General features: G+C 33.2%; 1 protein-coding gene across 1 annotated transcript; it reads right to left on the bottom strand.

The window, feature by feature from the left end:
• Window positions 1-1745: 1745 nt before the first annotated feature.
• Window positions 1746-17593, bottom strand: LOC148270874 (lipase 1-like; the record flags this gene model as incomplete). Its single annotated transcript, XM_088242106.1, has 7 exons — window positions 17585-17593; window positions 14313-14511; window positions 12957-13068; window positions 6760-6970; window positions 6433-6588; window positions 3484-3565; window positions 1746-1888 (listed from the first exon to the last, which is right to left on the bottom strand). Coding segments are annotated over exons 1-7 (912 nt in total), but the record flags the coding sequence as incomplete, so codon positions are not given.
• Window positions 17594-20563: the final 2970 nt, after the last annotated feature.

Raw genomic sequence — 20563 nt, forward strand, 5'->3', positions numbered from 1 at the left:
TTATCATCATGTATCATAAATGTACATTATGTTGGAGATGATGATGATGATGCTGTAAAATGACGCTTTCTGTGTAAATTAAATGAATAAATTATTACGTACCTAAAAAAGTGTTTAATTGTTAACAGATTGAGTTAGACATTGAGGTCCCATTGTCTGTAGGTAGGTTCTCCTACCTAAATGCTGTTTCGATAGTATATGTAGGTAGGGACCGTCAAATCAATAGATACAAAATAATACTTTTGGTCGTAACTCGCTTTATTTATTTATTTATTAATTTACACGCCCAACGGGCTTTTACATATATTAGAAATTACATTCAAGTGCAGCAGTGAAACATAAGTATGTAAATTTAGTTAAAATTAAAGATAACATAAGAAAAACTAAAAGATACCATAATAAGTAAAAATAAGGAAATGTACCAACATAAGTATATGAGTACATAGAAAAATATTTAATAAATTTACATATGAAAACATACACACATACATACACATGCATATGCATACATACACACACACATATACAAATATGTATGTACATATATATATACATACACATACATGCACATACATAAGTTTATACATTATTATAGAGATACATGAGAAAAAAAAAGTAAATAAAGAACAATATTAAGAAATTTTATACAAATTAATTTATAACCTTTTGAATACTTAACCTATATTTATATAAAGACAGACGAAATATATCAACTTCACCATACTCGTTACCCAGCCGGTGTAGTCTAGGTATTGGTGAATTGTAATAATAATTGTGACTGCCAGGAGATTAAAAAAATAATGTTAGCTGCCGAGTATTTCGAACAGGTACTTTAAAGCTAATAAGACCACTTAATTCCGGGACGTCCAATACGCCTTTTGCTATTTTATATAAATTTAATAAATCATTTATAATTCTTCTTTTACAAAGAGTTGACATATTTGGTGTACATAATAAATTATCGTAATTAATATTTTCAGTGGGTATATTAAGTTTGTAATCAATGAATCTAAGGAATTTACGTTGTACTCTTTCTAACTTTAAAATATGAACATTGTAATAGGGTGACCAAATTGTTGAATTGAATTCCAAATTACTTCTAACTAAGGCAGTAAATAGCACTTTGAGGGTAGTGATGGAATTAAAATCCTTTACAGTTCGCTGCTAATATCCAAAACATTTCATCGCCTTATTAGTGATGGTATCAATGTGAGGAATAAATATCAATTTTTCGTCAAAAACTATCCCCAAATCCTTTATTTGTGTAACTCTTCTCAGATTGATATTATTAATGTTGTAATCGAATAATATGGGTTTTTTACTTCTTGTAAATGATATTACACAACACTTGTCGACATTTAAGTAAAGTTCATTTTTATGGCACCAATTGTACAGCCTTACCAAATTAGACTGAAGAACTCTACAATCGGTATCAGAGGTAACAGTTTTTGAAATTTTGCGATCGTCGGCAAAGAGAAGAATGTCTACTTTCTCAAATATCGACACAATGTCGTTAACAAAAAAAGAAAACAGTACTGGTCCCAGGTGGGAGCCTTGGGGTACCCTACTAGATGCCTCAAACTGATACGAGTTGTAATCGAATACTTTTACTAAGATTTTCCTTGATAACAAGTAGCTTTTAAACCATTTCAAGATATTACCAGTAATTCCCAATGAACTAAGTTTGCGTGTTAAAATTGTATGAGAAACCTTGTCGAACGCTTTATAGATGTATATTAAGTTACCTCTGGTGTCGTCAAGAGATCATTCTTTCCGTAGAAGATGGCCGCTGGTGCTATGCTCGCTGTCAAGTTATACGGCGGAGGTGCGGCCTGGCCGTACACTTTCATGTTTTCTCTGGCCCCGTAGTCGTATGGAGACAGAACACCTGCATGAAATGCATTTCTTAAACATGTAACTAAAAAAACATTTGAATAGGCTTTTCCTTTCGCTTGATAAGTAAAACAATGTTAGTTTTGCCTTGTATTAGTTGATTATAGGCGAATTACGAACCCACCTACCACCCACGTGTTAAAAAGTCTTCGAAGGGCTGCTTGTCGTTAGCTACATTTGTTACAAAGGAAATACTAAAATGTTTCAATTTAAATCAACTCTACGCAGTTTAAGGCTGTAGTCTGGTAAAACGCACGCAAAATGAGGGAATCATACGATTTTGCCATTTTAAAAGGAATGTTTTTTTTTAAATCGCGCAATAATAAAAAACTAAAAAATATATAAATTAGATAAAAACAATACCCTTTAAAGGTATTTCTGTTGAAAAATATACTTGAAAGAATTTATGTTACTAAAATATAATTACTTTTAGATCGGCAGATTACGCCATTTAAAATTTAGACCAAACTTACGTTTCAGGGATCTCAATAAAGACTAAGTATCGAACTAAAATTTGTTGCAATAATTTGAACATGAAAGTGGCCGAAGCAAAATTGTTTTTTTTTGTTTTTGAAAAGAAATACAAGCATTTTAAATAAAGTACATTTTCCTTTATTTCTACGTAAAATTATGCCTTCGGTAATACTTAAAAAAAAATAATTATCGAAATATTTTTGTTGAACCCTTTTTTCATAGAATCGTGTTCTCTTTTTTATTTTTAAAGAAGATAATTCTGGTTGTAATATTCAATTTATTCAACAATATCTTATTAACGTTTTTATGACCTTCATACCTACCCTTACCGGTACCGATATATACAGGGTGTTCATTATACCCTGTCTTCATTATACCCTGTCATATCCGAAACCACGATAATCAATATGAGTTAGAAGACATATTGGCACATTCAAATTAATTTTTAGAACGAATAAAATTTTTAAAAATAAAATATCAAAAAAGCAAATGGTTCCTTATTTCTGCAGGGGAGAAACGAGGATGGGGGGGGGGGGAATCTTATACACTGCCGACCGCGCGGCCACGCCTCCATCGCTTCTCCCCTGCAGAAGTAAGCAACCATTTGTTTTTTTTTTTAAATAAAATATTTAAAAAAATTATTTGTTTTAAATATTTTTTAAAATATGCTAATATGTCTTTTTGCCCATACTGATCATCGTGGTTTCCGATGTGACAGGGTCTAAAGAACACGCTGTACATATATCGATATACATATATATGCAGGTTTTTTCCAGTGAAGTATTCACGTAGAAAAAAAAGTTGCGTTAAATAATAAAATGAATATCGTCGGTCGGCATCTATTACCGCCAATCTATAATTTTAACGAACATGATATTTTTATGTTGGGGGATTTATAACTCTTATTGAATGTTCCCTAATCATACGATATGCGTGGGACCAATAGGAGGCGGCTTTCTGAAGAAGAACAGTACCGTAGATCGGATCGATCGGAGTAAATGATGTGTTGGATTAGAATTTTTGTACGTTTCTGGGTATTCTACTATTTAAAAACAAAAAACAAACATACGGCCCTTATAAGGTGTAAAATATATTGTAGGTATTCACTAGTCTTACCTGTTACGGCTAACTGCGCGTAATGTTCAACTAGCCGAAGTGAAGCAGGTTGCATTTTGGCTACACACGTTGGTTGCTTACTCTAAAAATACAGTAAACAAAGCGTCATTAAATAAATACATTTATACAAAATTATACCATATTTTATTGCATTATTTAAGATTATAAACTAGCATTAATCCAAAAAACTTTTTTCCATTAGCCATAATTTTAGCATACGTCTCACTCCTGTATTTTACTCACTATTTTTAATTTATATTTATTTATTTAATACTTAAATACATATAAGGGCGGGCATATTGCCTCAAGACAATTTCTTCCTAACCTACCCAAACCTAATTAAGAAAATTACAAGTACATGGACATATTGAATCTTACAATTTTATACAAAAATTAAAAAAGAAAGATTAAGACATTAAAAATATATAAAAAATTAACACTTTACTATAAAAAGAAGAGAGGGGATGGGAAGGAAAGAAGAAGGATAAAAGAATAACTGTAATATTTAGATAGTGACATTTTAATCTTGACTTAAATGTAAATAAAGAAGGAGCGTTTCTAACATTAGTGGGTAGATCATTCCACAATCGAGCAGCTACTACTGTGAAAAAAGAGGCAGGAAAATTAGAGCGATGAAAAGGTATTTTTTTATATTTTTTTTTATTTAATTTATTTGGATAACCAACAGCTATAATTATCTCATATTTATATAACAAAACAAATAACAAATAAGCCAATTACAGGTTTTTTGTTTTTGTAGCATCACAGTAAGTTAAAAAAGATTCTCGAACATAAAATGAATAGTAATTAAATGTAAATTTAAAAGAAAAGAAAAGAAAAAATACTACGAGTTATTTCGAAAGCAAACGCCGTACGTCATTAAGATCATTTGCAAATAATTCTATGTTAAATGATTTATTTATTACATTAAAATTATTAAAAGTTCGCCATGAAAATGAATTGTGCCTATAATCAGATGAAACAAGAGGTATGTGAAGAAGAGGGTTATTTCTTAAAACTTTGGAAGGAACATTGATAGAAAGTTTGCAAAGTAGTTCAGGACAGTCAATTGAACCAGAGGCAATTTTAAGTAAATAAATTATATCCGCTATTTCACGACGTTTTTGCAGAGGCAGTAGGTGATGTTTTTTACATATATGAATATACTGGTCAGATTTAAACTCAAGTTTCAACCGGAAACACATGAACTTTACGAATTTTTTTGTTGAATATTTTCAATGCGTGATATCTGCACATTGTACATAGGGTTCCATATTTGTGATGCATATTCTAAGTTGCTTCGCACTAATGTACAGTAAAGGATTTTAAGTGTCTTTGCCATAGTGAACGACGTAGAGCTACGCATAACAAAGCCAAGCGCACGCGATGACTTTTTTATGATGCTGTCAACATGGGCGTCAAAAAGTAATTTACTATCATGGAAGACACCTAGATCCTTTAATGAGCGTTGGAGGTTTTGACCCTTAAGCACATAGTTAGTGCGTAAAAAGTTTACTTTGCGACTAAATGTAATAACTGAACACTTAGAAGGATCAAGGTCCAAGCAGTTGGAGTTGCAGTAATAGTATTAAAAGGGTCTCTCGTTACTAGAACGAAGAGATAGTCCGTGTTGTTATAGGGGCTGGAAAAGCTCTAAAAAGCTTTAAAAATATTGTGAAGAAGTGATAGAATGTGAATGTTTCTTCTATGCATGATACTGAGCCAGTGTAGTTGCGTGTGATATTCGGTTATGTGGTCGGATTTGCGAAGATCAAAGATATATAGAATACAAACATTATGCAAACGTTCTAACTTTGTGTCTCACTGTGAGTTTCGAACTGCCGTTTAAACCGCTACAACTTAATTCCGCTCTCGCATAAAACCGTTCTCTAATTTTCTATAGTGCTAATTTTAAACAATTATCCCCACTACCCGGTCCAGTTCTTTTTTTTCGATTTTGCCGGTCCAGTTCTTTCGCGCACGCTGGTGATATTTGTTTTGTGTTTTAGTGTAATCTTTGAGTGTTTTTAGTGTCATCAAAAAACTTATTATCTCGCTTTCGCAAAAAAACCGTTCTTTAATTCTTTTAGTGCTAGTTTTAAACAATTTTCCCCCTACCCGGTCCAGTTTTTTCTGCCGTTAACGCTGATGTTATTAGTTTTGTGTTTTAGGGTATTTTTTTTAGTGTTTTAAGTGATTTTAGTGTCTTCATAAAACTTATTATCAAGTGGGTACACACCTCCGACAGCAGTTAAATGCAAAACCGACACTGCACGATCGCTGTTTTTGGGAAGGCCAACTAAACCAGCGGCAAAAATCCTTTTTTTTTAAAGTTTAATGTGCAACTTGTGTTTTATATAACAGGTAGCGAAAAGACTATCCATTTTAAGTTGAATGTGCACATTGAACTTTAAAAAAATAGTCATTTGGCTAGGCATTCATAGTGATTCACAGTGGCGGTTTTGCATTTGACTCCCTCATACGAAGATTCCTTTTTTCATCATCTTTAATTTAGGTATTTTTGTTTTATTTGTCTTACTATCGAATATTCGTGTGTCTTTTTTCTCTTGCTTCTTATAGTTTGGTAGCAGTATTTAGTATTAGATAAATAGTGTGATTGGTAAAGGATCTTCACCGACAAGCCATGCAAGTTGGCTTGGTGAGTCTTTTCACTAACAATATATTAGTCATGTATTTTGCGTACCTTTATTGTATCACAATATGTTTGTTTTAAATAAATACGTAGATAAAAATACATTATTAATTTAAATGTACCTACTGCATTACATTACGAAATTAATTATTTTGGTAGATGATTATTTTGTCACACATATAATTGCATATTAAAATACATATTTGAATGACTAACATTCCGCTTTTTCACGTAACATATTTATTATATTATTTTATGCGTAGTCTAAATTCAATTAAGTTTAGTGCATAACGTACCCAATCCACTTGGCCATAGTCTTCTCCCAAGTATTTCATCATAAACATCATACAACTGTTTGTCTTCTGATTTTTGGGAATACACAACGCATTGAGATTGTGTTTAAACATTTTGCTGTCCACAAATTGGTCCGTTTTTAATTTACGCGACATCCTCTGAAAATGTTAGGTATATAAATTAAATTAAATTAAATGTAATATAATTTATTCTATTTAAATAGTTGTACAAAATAAACAAAAATATTCATCCTGATTATTAAAATGTATTCTTTTCAAAAGTACTAACAAATTAATTACCCCTAATCCGCTTTTAATAAACGTGTTTGCCGATTCCCTAATGCCGGCGCCGAACGCGGGCACAGGAGCCAAGGCGGTGAAGGAAGCCACCCGGGCCGTCATCTCGGGTCGGGCACTGCACATGATGAAGTAGGAGGTGGTCCCCATACTAAAGCCGATGTAGTGCACGCGAGCGCTGCCCGTGACGTTCAGCACGGTTTCGATTATCGCGGGGAGGTCCAACCTGCCTTGCTCGTCCAATCTAAAAATTAAGGCATTTGCATGTATTATGAATTTTTTAAATCAAAGCGTTGTAATACAAAGGCTTTTCGCCTTTAAAAATAAGGGTATTGTTATAATGCTCAAGAAAATCCCTTTTGCGGAACCAATTGTGGGTACTAAGCTTTCATAAACCTTTTTCATCAACATCTCGATCCCTCGGAATAACAAGATTCCATCTGACACTGGCATGGTATTATTTAATACAATTTGTGAACCTGTATTAAATACTTGGATGCAATTAATATAATATCCCGTAGATGGTAATAATAATGTTTGGATAATTTATATAACGCTATTTTTGTGAAAATCACCTCAAGGGCGCTGTACAATAAATAAATATCCCAACACGTCTTGCTGCTACAGAGCGCATGGACAGTTGGGATTCTAGTTCCTCGTCTTCAATTATGATATATTACAATTATGATATATATGAGCCAGATAACAGAACGTCTTGCAGCTACAGAGCGCATGGACAATAAAAAGTCTAGCCCCTATATACATTTTTATTTTCATTTTTTTTATTTGACAATGAAGTTTAGAGTTTAAGTGATATTTTAAAAACGAAATAAAAAGCAAATTTATAAATTAGAATTTAGGTAACAACAAGTCTTGCAGCTACTGAGCGCATGGACGGTTGAAATTCTAGACCCCATTTACTAAATTTAGATATTTGATAGTTGATAACATTGAATGAAAAGAATGCATGGATGAAGCTTATAACAATTAGTGACATCAATAGCAGCGAGTATGAAAGAGCGAAAAGTAGTTATAAAGTATGCAAGAGGTTGGTTAAGAATGGAGTGAAAGAACGCAAAAAACGACTAAACGAAGAGGAAGGTATAAAATTGTCCACTCATTTTCATGAAAACATAAAACTGTTTTGGAAAGAGGTGAAAAAGACAAAGAACTCCTCCGAAGGTGGAAACATAAAAGCGATAAAATCAACAGATGGCCGAGTGCTAACGAATGACGAAGGAGTGAAAGAGAGATGGATGGAATACTTTATGGAAGTATACGAAAGTACTGAAAGTGTCTCTGAGCAACAGCTTGGTTGTGCAGAGGAAGATACGAGTGATAATAGGTCATGTGAGATAAGCATGGTAGAAATAAAGAGTGCGCTGAAAAGTATGAAAAACGGAAAATCCGTTGGGTATGATAAGGTCGCTGTGGAATATCTGAAGAGTGGTGGCCAGATCGTGGGTACATGGCTGCACAGACTTTTCAATCTCTGCCTAAAGGAAGGACATACGCCTTTGGATTGGAGGAGGGCAGTTGTCATGCCCTTATATAAGGGAAAGGGATCTCGTGCGGAATGTGGAAACTATAGGGCCATCAGTCTTCTGAGTTCTGTCGGTAAACTGTATGGGAAAATTATAATCGAGAAAGTAAGAAAGGTGACGAAAGACAAAGTGTGGGACGTGCAAGGAGCCTTTATGAGTGGACGTGGATGCACGGATCAAATTTTTGCGCTGCGAATGCTAACGGAGAAGTTTTTGGCAAAAAGTCAAAAACTATTCTGCGCATTTGTCGATTTGCAAAAAGCGTATGATAAAGTAGATAGAATGAAATTGTGGGGCGTGTTGGAAAAGTATGGAGTAAACAATAAACTTATACGTGCAGTATCGTCTCTCTATGAGGAGAGTTCAGCGTGTATAAGAGTTAATGGGGGATTTACATCTTGGTTTGCGATCTCAAAAGGCGTGAAACAGGGATGTGTAATGTCACCATGGTTGTTTAATCTATACATGGACAACTGTATGAAAGAGATAGAATGTATGGGTATTGGAGCAAAAATGGATAATTTTTCAGTAAGCTGCTTGTTGTATGCTGACGATGCAGTTCTGTTAGCAAGCAGCAAGGCTGATTTGCAGCAAATAGTCTCTAGAATGTATGATGTATGCCTGGAGAGCGAATTGGCGATGAACGAAAGTAAGTCAAAATTGATGGTATTTGAAAGGGATAGTGAGGTTACTGACTGCATAATAAATGTAAACAACGAATGTCTCGAGCAAGTAGAAGAATTTGTGTATCTGGGAAGCATGTTTTCAAGAAATGGAAGAGTAGAAAAAGATGTTGAAAGAAGAGTGAATGCAGGCAACAAAATGAACGGAGCACTAAGCACAGTAATTTCTAATAAAAATATGTCAATCGAAGCTAAACTGGCAGTGCACAACGGAGTTTTAGTCCCAACACTTATGTATGGAAGTGAAACATGGAACTGGCAGAGGAAGGATGAAAGCCGAGTGAACGCGGTTGAAATGCGATCTCTTAGACGAATGTGTGGGAAATCAATGTATGACAGGGTTACGAATGATGAAATCAGGCGAGAGTGTAAATCTGAGACAAGCATAAGTGATAAGATTAAGAAAGGGTCTCTGAGATGGTTTGGTCACGTAGAACGAATGGACGACGAGAGAATGGTAAAACAAGTATATATGGCAAAAATGAACGGCAACGTTAGACGAGGACGACCAAGGAAGACGTGGCATGATCAGATAAACCAAAATCTTAAGTCTGGTCATGTCAAAAGCAGACAGAACCGAAGGGCATGTATGACAAGATGTATGAATGTGGAAGAGGCTAGGATTGTATGCCAGGATAGACCTGTGCGGCGGTCCATTCTCTCTGCCTACCCCTACGGGGAAATGGCGTAATGGTAGTAGTAGTAGTAGTAGATAACATTGACATAATATGATAAAAATAATATGGTAGCTAACATCACAAAAAGTCTTGCAGCTTCAAAACGCACCGACAAATGGAATTTCAACAACATAAGAATGATTTTAAAAAGTTAATAATGAAAATAATTTAAGAAACGCAATAATAATACATTGAGCAAAGAACTAGTAAGTATGGCAATTAAGTGAACATGTAACAGCACAAAAAGTAAAATATAAAAAACTAAACAAAGATACCATTCCTTAACTTATTATTAAGGTTAACAAGACAATAGACGATATTCTCAAACTCGTCCCTGTTTTATTTTGGTGTGTAGTAAACAGGATCTATTGTCTTTTTCCTAGTAAATAACTGTAAAAACACTTGGTTCACATTCACATGGTGTTTTGTATGTAGAAGAAAAAAGGACTATTTTATTTATTTTATTTTTATTTCATTTTACTAACATAAACGGCATATCTGCCTTTTACAAACATTTTAAATATTAACATATTTGGCTTAATATATTTTTTTTAAACACGAATTTCCTTATACCCAAGATTCATAAAAAAAATTAAACTAAAAATTATACATGATTTATATTTCAAAAGTTAACCTAAAAAATATACAGCATATTCAGTAGATAATTTAAATAATAAAACATTCTACAGTAAAACAACAAAAAAATCATAAGTACTGTTTCACACAGCTAGGAAAAGTGAACAAAAAACTGTATATATTATGAAATGCATGAATAAATAAATAAATTTACCATTCACCATCTTTGAAAAAGTTCAAAAGGTTTGTTCTACAGGAACAATACCCTACACTAAATATATCAGATACGCGGGAATAACTATTGCCGAGTTCATGAAGTCTGTTTAATACGGCATTACAAGTATACACTGTCCGTGAATTGTTGCTACAAAACGGTGGCACCTGTCTAGTCATTCTTCCAGGCACCCTGAAGTTGATGAGAGATAATAGATAATAGAGGTAATATTTCAAATGAAATTGTTGCAATGGAACTCGGAATATCAAATCTTGTTATTCCAAGGGGTCGATCTATTATTGACTCTCATTTTAGTGTCTGTGCGCAGTCTTATTTGAAAATAGTACTAAAAATATAGTAAAGTTCTCGTGTTTTGTCTATTTGTTACGATTTATTTAGAATTTTATTATCAACGTCTATTCATTTGTTTCAGCTCTTTCTCTGGGTTAGTTGAGTGTTCCTTATAATTTGCAATGAGCTAAGTTAAGTACCACATACCAATTACCCCATTACGTTGTTTATTTAGTGAGTATATACTGATGTTATATATATATATTAGAAAAGTCGCCAAATATTAGAAAAATCAAAGTCCAAAAATATTCTTAGGGACTATTGAAAAAGGTATCTCTATCAGCTAATGTTGCCGATTATTAAAGTTTAAGGCTTGAGTCCGGTAAAACGCACGAAAAATAGAAAATCATACGATTTTGCCATTTTAAATCGAAGGTTTTTAAAAAATTGCGCAATAAAAAAAATAAATAACGTAAATTGGATAAAAACAATAATGTTTAAAGGTAATTCTATTAAAAAATATAATTAAAAGTTTTAGTCTACCGGTTTCCTTAATCCGATTCCTTTGATCAATAATCAATATAGCCCGTTACACGATGTTCCATTGTAATGGTCACTTTTTACCTATTGAACTCACGCCCCTCCCTTCATCCTCTCTCTCTTTTTTCAAATATTTCTCCCATAACAAATATTTGCATAACCTAATCAGTGCATGTAACGGTTGATTATTAAAATGCATGAGTTATTGGTTTTATATTTTTGTGCAACAACTATGGTGAAGGTAATATTGAAGTTTTTTGTTGATATTTCTTGATAAAACTCCATAGTTAATGATTATGGTAAAATTATAAATAAACTTATCAATTAAACTTCTTGGTTTAGTTTTACTTTTTAAAAAAAAAATATTTGCTACTAAAATAATATAATTAACATAAAATTAAATATCAAAATGAATAACTTCATTCCATTAACAATGTATTATCTAAGTATGTATCTTATAATATTTCGTCATTCATCTATAGGTATGTAAACTTCCTTGTCAAAAATCAAGTATTGTGCTAACGTTTATCTGTTAAAATGTGTATTTCCCACTCTGTTGTATTTCGCCATGTGTTCTTTTCCCAGCTATTAAATAATAAAAGCTTAATCCTAATTTCGGTCTAAAAACTCCCGAAAATGAACTGTTTAGCAAACTAGTTTTAAATATTTATGTTTTCTGTCCCCTGTTAAAATTGATCTTATCTCCAAAATATGTTAAGAATAGTATAAAAACTGTAAATGTTGTAAACAATTCACCAGTCTTGACGATGCCTACATAGGCGAAAGCGCTCGTTGGTCAAAATAATAAAAAGTAAAACTAAACCAAGAAGTTGATATTGATAAGTTTATTTATAATTTTATCATAATCATTAACTATGGTGAAGGTGTATAGTGAGTTTTGCACGTTGGTTTAATTGGTGTCCTGATGACGAGACGGATACGTCTCGAAACCGGTAGATATAAATAAATCACTGAAATTACTTGGCTTCATTAACAGAATATCCTCTGATTTTACTAATGTCCGTACAATCAAAACTCTTTATTGCTCAACTGTTCGCCCTCTTCTTGAATATGCCTCAGTGGTCTGGTCTCCATTCTATGTCAATCGCATAAATCACATTGAATTAGTCCAACATCGCTTGCTTCGAAAAATAGCGTGGATGCTTGGACTAGAGAGAGATAATTATTCTTATGCTGAAATAGAGTCAATGTTAAATATTTCTAGTCTACAAAAACGTAAAACTAATATTGACTCCATATATATGTTCGGCATACTAAATGGTATAATCGATGTTCCATCATTACTGGGACAAGTAAAATTCAATATTCCGACTCGTAGATTGAGAAACAATGAAGTACTGTTCATCGATCAGCATAGAACAAACTATGGCCTAAATTCTCCAATGACCCGCCTTTGTCGTATTGTTAACTCAAGACAGGATCTGGACTTTTTTGGTTTAAGTTTACAACGATTTAAACGAGCACTAAATAAATAGTCCAGATCTTGTCTCGATGTCCCTTATGTTTGTCAATGCTTCTTTCTTTTTTCTTTAAATGTTTTAAACTACTCTTTTATTGTAATATTTAAACCTTATAAATTGTATACATGGACAATGTCCGTTAATAAATAAATAAATAAATATAGAAAAGTCGATAAGTGGTTATCTACAAATATTTAATAACATTTAGGAAATTATTATCTTACCCGAAATTCCAAAAGGCTGACGACTTTTTGCTGAGTGTTTTGTGAGATGTATACACGATTCCCCGAAAATTACCAATCCATACATCATAACCCTCATTAGCCAAGAGGTATCCTGAAAAACAGTCATAGGGGTTGCTATATCACAATAATACCGTCTCTGCTTTCACTGTCTTGTTCCTCCTGTGTTTGTCACCGGGAATTCACTGGCTAAATATTTTCTCATAATAATTATCTACATTACAAATTTTTCGTCATGATCGTAGAAAAATGAAATTTAATCTTGCATTTTTTGCACATCCGTCGTTGTTCTACGATCACGATAATTTAATTAGACACATAAATCGTATTTTGTACGCGCAATGAATTTGTGAAATGGACTACTCATTTTTTAAGCACGTTTTTAACACTTTGAGTCATAGGTTTAATATTTAACTCATTATGCATTATTTTATGAATATTTGTTTTTTACATATTCTATGATCAAATATTAAAATAACATTTATAACATTACATAATATTTACAATAATTTACTTTTTAAGATCCACAAACAACTAATGTTGTTGGTAAACATTCAAAAACAAACTTTCTTATACACAAAAAAACATCATCTTTCCATTTTTTTGTAAATGCATTTTCCTCGAATGCGACCCTGGTAGATCGATGAATAAAACATTTATGCTCCTTACTTGTTTTTACATATTAGATTGAAGATTTTAATATCTAAGAACACGCACAGCGCAAAGATCTATATTTCTCTGGAAACCGCACGTAAATCGGTTAAGCCGTTTAGGAGGAGTTTAGTGACACGTACAGAGGAATTATATATAAAGATAATAATGACTTTTTCGTTAGTACTGGCTACGTTATAGTTAGTCTTCTTTTTTATTTTGTTTTAGTACTATAAGGCCCTTTTCACACATGCCACTCAAATCCACCCGGCCCGGTAACTTTACCGCGTTCATCCTATAAACGCGTACACAGCGTGTCACCTTTTGTTGGCCAGGAGGCCAAATCACGGTGGTTAAATACAACATCTAACAGACTTATCTCACTGGGTATCGATCTCTAAACTCCCGTGCGTGAGGCAAACCTCTAAGCTTTGCTGAAAAAAAAAAAATAACTGGGAATGTTTTTTTTTTGTTTTTCCTATTTTTATTGCCTATGTGTCCATACAACGTTCAAATGCACAAGTGAAATTTATTGGTGGAAGTTCATTATATGATAATTTATAAAATAAAATGTGTTAAATTGTACCAATAACCGATTTCATTGCTCTCGCGCCATCTTCAGACTAGTAAAGTTTAAATTATAGGTACATAGGCTGTTCAATTTCTCCGTCAATGGTCTTCACATACCGAGACTTCTGTCCTTTCCCATTCTTATAAACTCTTCGGAGCTGCCGGTGATGCCGTGCATCATGAGCACGGGGGCAGCACGACGCGCAGCCACGCCTAGCCGGCGCAAGCGGTGCACGCCGAGCACGTAGCCGTCTACCGTGTTAGCTGCGTGCTTTTCCACAGAGTACTCGGGACCTTCGCGCGCCACCAGCTCTTGCTGTAAATAAAACCACATATAATTTTTCTAATCATCCTTTAATTGCTCCGTCTTTTAATAATCTATATATGTATATATATAAGGCAATGTTTGAATGGTTGTCCTCGACGGACTTGATAACTACCGGACTGATTTACGTGCGGTTTTCAGATAAATGTACATATTTGCCGCGAGAAGGTTTATAGCTCATAAAATATTCAATTTATTAAGTTCAAAAAAAGTTACGAGCGTAAATGTTTTTATTTATTCATCACCAGGGTTGCATTCGCCGAGAATGCGGATACAAAAAAAAAGGATGAAGGTTATTTTTTTGTGTATAAAAAAACTGTTTTTTTAATGTTTACAAACAAAATTCGTTTTTTTATGGACCCCAGTCAGATTATTTCATTGCAGTCCCTATAACTTCTACCTATTTATTTCTTTTTACGGGATTTTATGTTATACCAAAATAATATCAACTAACATTTTATACATTTTTGAAAATCGCATTCCTGACTAAAGTGCATCCCTGAGCAGAGTTTGACATTCGCTAAAAGAATTTTTTTTTTTGAAAATAATGAATTATTTTTAGATTTGGAATTCAATCATAAACAAGTACCTACTTACTAATGAAAAGTTACAACATCTTTTTTACGTTTATCCGAACGGTTTTTACTAAAAAAAATAAGTAAAGTTTTGTAGGTATACTTAATTATGTTTAACCTTAAGAGGAAACTCGGTCCGACTGTTCTTCATACAAACGGATTCACGTATTTTCTCTCTGAATTATGGCTGGCATTAGAGAAATGTTTTTTTTTCAATAACAACAACAACAACAAACTTTCACGCCGTTTCCCCGTAAGGGTAGGGAGAGAGGAACGCCACATCACTCTATCTTTGCATTCAGATTTCGCTTCCTCTACATTCATAAATCTTCTCATGCACGCCCGCCGATTATTCCGACTTTTGCCATATCCTTTATCAAGTATTTGTAGGATTTGGTCATGCCATATCTTTCTCGGTCTTCCTCTATTTCTGCATCCATGAACATTCGCATTGTAAATATTTTTAGCCGTTCTTTCGTTGTCCATTCGCTCTACACGTCCAAACCAGCGCAGAGCTCTTTTTTACACATTATAGATATTTACAATTGGCGTGCCATTATACTGTTTCGTTTTTTAAAAAAAGGTTTATTATGGGAACTTGAACCATTTAAACCCGTAAAAAAGCACAGTTTTATCTGCTGTCTTCGGGCGCACGGCGCACGGTATACAAATATAACTATTTTTAAAAAACGTAAAACATACCGATACAGAAAATTTTATTCTTATACTTGACATAAAAAAGTATCAAAATCGGTTCAGTTTTGAGGTGCGGAAAGCGGTAGAGCGAAACGTCGATTTGGTCTATTCTAACAAAAAGTTTGACATGCAGTTGTCTTTTTCACACAGTATCGGGGAGGCAGTGGCGGTATTTCCATAGAAGCCCATAAGCCGGGCTTGCCTAATAATTTTATTTCAAAATTACCAAATCTGGACCAAACGCTTAAAAATAATTCATTTCGTTGTTTAAATTTCGCGCCAAATGAGAATTAGAGATCTGTTCGACGTTGGTACTGTACGCATCCCGAGATCCGAACCGTATGAAATCCGTGTGCGCGAACGACTCTATGTCTTCTTATCTCGCTCTCGCACGTGGGGTTCTTATGGGGCTTATTTTACGGTGCAATTCGCATGTAAACAAACAGTAAACTCATAAAATGTTTGTCTGTATATGTTGAGTTTTATATGGGAATCTGAAGCCAGCTTCTTTAAGGTAAAGTTGGCAGAGAGCGTATCTTGTATTTCGTATCGAACAAACTTTACGATTGTTTATTATGCTCTTTTTTGAGGAATTTGATAATTTTAAACGGTTATTTTTATCTTCATTGATTAAAGACCCGTACTGGTTAAGATTTATGATAATTTACTTCATTTTGTGCAAACGTCATATATAAAAAGAATTCGGAGATGGCCGACGTTTCTTTTTTATTTGCCTATCTACTATCCTCTTCCTTTTCCAATATTCTATATCAATTATAATTTATCTTTATTATATTAATATATCTATGGGTTCCGATGACTATTATTCAACTCTACGCATGCTTTATTTTATTAATGTTACTTATTGGTAATGGTTGATATCTAAGGAATTACTTTATATAAAATAATACTGTGTTTTCTTTATTTCGTTTATTTAAACGAACTCAAAAAGATTATCCTATGCATATTTTCATAAAATATTGTTATTCGTCATAATATACCTTTTAGATGCTTTGTAGACAGTACAACTGTAGTGAAGAAAGCATACATCATGTTTTCACAAAAGTGAATTCATCATCATTCCTTTTCCGCACCTAATGGTGCATAGAGCACTGCAATCGCAGTATATCTTAATCTTTTTTGCTACATGAAGGTAAGATGATCAGTCTTACGCTTCAAGTACCAGTCCAGGGACTATGACACATTCTAGTGTAAAAACACATTTTTAAATAAATATTTCAAATCAACCATGTCGGGAATCGAACCCGAGACCTTTTGCATGGTAGGCAAATGCGCTGACCACTATACTATGAGGCCGTCAGGGAATTACACCACATGTGGATTTAAAAATATATATATGGGCTTGCCTTACTCGTAAACCCTAGGCACGCTACTGCGGGGAGGCATCATTCGAACACCTATTCATCAAAATTCTCTATCCTCACAATTTATCCAAACCGAAACACAAAAATAATCATGTATACGTACATATCTAATTTGGACTAAATACAATAATCGATATCAATCTTTCTATTGTGTTCATTTATTTATTTAGTAAGAACTCAAATTTAGCAATAGCGAAGCATTGCCGGGTTCAGCTCGTACTTTATATTATACGAGAGTTAAATGATATGGTCCACCCCTGACCTATTTTGAAGTGGATAAGAATAAGATTTGGTACCATGTATTTTGACGTAGTCCTCCTGGACTTGTACGCACTTCTTCCACCGACGTTCCAATATTTCTATAGCTTCCTGGGCCGCGATTACAATTGGAAGTTGAAAACGTCATACATTCACCATGACGGTATAGTTAAAAACAAATTCTCCCTAGTGATTGCGAAGATACACTACCGACCCTCTACCTTCAAGTTTTGGGTAAGTATGTCGATATGTACCAAAAGGGACGCGTACGCCACGGTACATATATACGCACTTAAGTGACATACCTTTATTATGACGTCATAGTTAAAGATAAATTCTCGCGAGCGATCACGAAGTTACATTACCGCCTTTTTATCTTCTAGTTTTGAGGTAGGGCTCAAATACCCCACGGTACACACATATATATTTATTTATTTATATACATCAACTGTTCAAAGAACCTCTTTCAATAAAAAGTTTTACAGAAATAATCACAGCAGTGAACAATTTATTATATAAATATATAATATGAAATATATTTGAATAATAAAAACTAAACAACTTAGTGAAAGTAAAATATTAAAAAAAAAAAAAACAGCAAATAAGTAAAAAAGAAACAGGGCCCTTGAGGTGGTTTTCACAAAAATGGCGCCATATAAATTATTCAACTATAAAAATAACATATCTAAGATGACCAATAAAAGATAACAATTAACGTGAGAAAACCTTATGTTCTATTTAGAAGATTTATATTTATAAATAGAAAAATGTAAGGTTGAGAATAATTTAACATAAACATAAAGTGGTTAGTATTTAACTAGGTAATAATGAAAATGAAAAATAATGCTACAATAATACTTGAATTTTAATTTATTTTTTTATAATAAAATAAATAGAACAACTTTGTTTTAAAGGTTAAAAACAAAGTTGTTCTATTTATTTTATTATAATGAATAACCACAAAGTTAGTGCTTCAAATATAAGCTTTATAATTTTTTATTTTACTTTCAATTTATCTACTCATAAAGTGACAAGAGACTTAAATTCTCTATTTCAGCTCAAAACTTTTGTGGCTTTCATTAATGTTGCGAAGCTGATTATTTTATGCGTGAAAAAATTATTAAAAGAATGAGTTACAAAAAAAAGTTCCCGAAAAAAAATCAGATTGAAAATTTTCAAAAACCCATGAAAAATTCATAACTCGAAATCTACGCAAAATCGCGAAACATTCATGGGGGTGATTCGGATACCCCTCAATACGAGGCCCCTACATTTTACCTTCGGACGCCACTTCTCCGGCCACCAGCATTTTATACGGCCTAAGCCAATTACAACAGTTATATGAAGAAACATACGTACATTACATTATATAAAATGCAATATATTTCATATTCTTAGTGGTTTATCTAGCCACATCATGTTTTGTATAATGAGGAAGTTCAGTGGTTTTATAAAAAATCTTTTTTTTATAGACTATTCAACTAAGCCAAAAATTTATTTTAATTTTTTATACATCGTATTATCAGCGCTACGATTTTTTTTAAGTTTCGTATTTCTAAAATAACTATACTAACGTGTGACGTTACAGGTTCTTTTCTGCTTATTCTCGATCAGTTCTGCCTATTGGTCCATTCACGGCAAGCAAACCGGAAATCTTCCATAGCTCGCTTATCATTGGTCGATTAATATGAACCAGTTACGTCGTTCAAAGTAGTGCGTTTTTATTAAAATGTTTTCTATAATTTTTTTCGTACATTTTCATGAAATTTCACAGTGTAATTTGATGCTCCAATTTTTACCGCGCGCAAAAAAACATTTGCTGTATACAATTTCTCGTCGGGCTCAAGTTCTTTAATCGGATATTAAAAATACTTACAAATGAAAGCAGTGCTTCTGCCGGTATCTTTTGGAACATTTGCACTGGTTTCGCGAGGAACATAATCGCCAATAAACATTGCGCTGAAGCCCACATCATTTCTGGTTTGAAGGTGCTCTGAAAATAAATAAGTCGAATGAAGATTTTTATTGTCCCTTAACCATAAATTTATTCATATTTTCACTGGTTAACGCGTATCGATTTTCAATATCAGCTGTGAGTATTAAAAATTAAAATATATTACTATACCCGATAATCCTTAGCCCTGTAATCATTTACATAAAAGTGATTACCTCGATTCATTTAAGCATATACATATTATAATTATATAATGTGTTTCATTTGATTTATCTGAAAGACGGGCCGAACTAAAACCGATTGATACAAACAATATTTTTACTGTGGCGGGCAATTTGTAGGTATTTCTTGAAGAAGGATCGACTTCTTTATTTCAGCTGAGATATCTTATAACAAAATATTGTTAAAAAAGATAGTTTAGCGCCGTATTTTTCTGACCATAAAACGCATTTTTTGCTCTTAAAATTCAACCAAAAATTGGGGTGTGTCTTATGGTCCGATGTGTCTTATCGTCCAAAACATGTATATTTTCAAAAAATTGGTTGATAAATTTTGGGGTGCGTATTTTGGTCCAGTGCTTCTTATCGTCCACAAAATGCCTTTAATTTTCACCCCCATGATTTCTTTCCGAATATTTTTTTTTTTTTTACCTGTTCTAAGGATTTGTCGAACAATAATAAAAATTAATATGTAGACATAATTTCACTCGTCTAATACTAAGTATGTTTTCAAAGTAACTGAACACCGAATATTAGATAAGTAATTATTCAAATGGATAAAAAACCTGTTATTGAAAGAATTTTCCTGTCCCTAACTAGCAGTGTAAAAAAAATTTCGTCGGCCTATTTATAAAACTCGTAAATTCCGCAATATGAAATAAAGCCTAATAAATCATAGTGAAAGAGTGAAAAAAACGGGTAACAATAGGAGAGGGTCATAAATATACAGGTGTTCTTTAAACTCTGTCTCATCCGAAACCACGATGATCAATATGAGCAAGAAGACATATTGGCACATTAAAATAAATTTTTAGAACAAATAAAATTTATAAAAATAAAATATTTAAAAAAACAGATGGTTGCTTACTTGTGCAGGGGAGAAACGAGGTTGGGGGAGGGGGAAGTCTGATACACCGTCAACCGCGCGGCGGCGCCCCCCTCGCTTCTCCACTGCAG

This window comes from Micrasema longulum, unplaced genomic scaffold (genome assembly GCF_059751315.1).
Source record: "Micrasema longulum isolate JH-2025_06_02 unplaced genomic scaffold, ASM5975131v1 h1tg003312l, whole genome shotgun sequence".
NCBI classification, from domain to species: Eukaryota; Metazoa; Arthropoda; class Insecta; order Trichoptera; family Brachycentridae; genus Micrasema; species Micrasema longulum.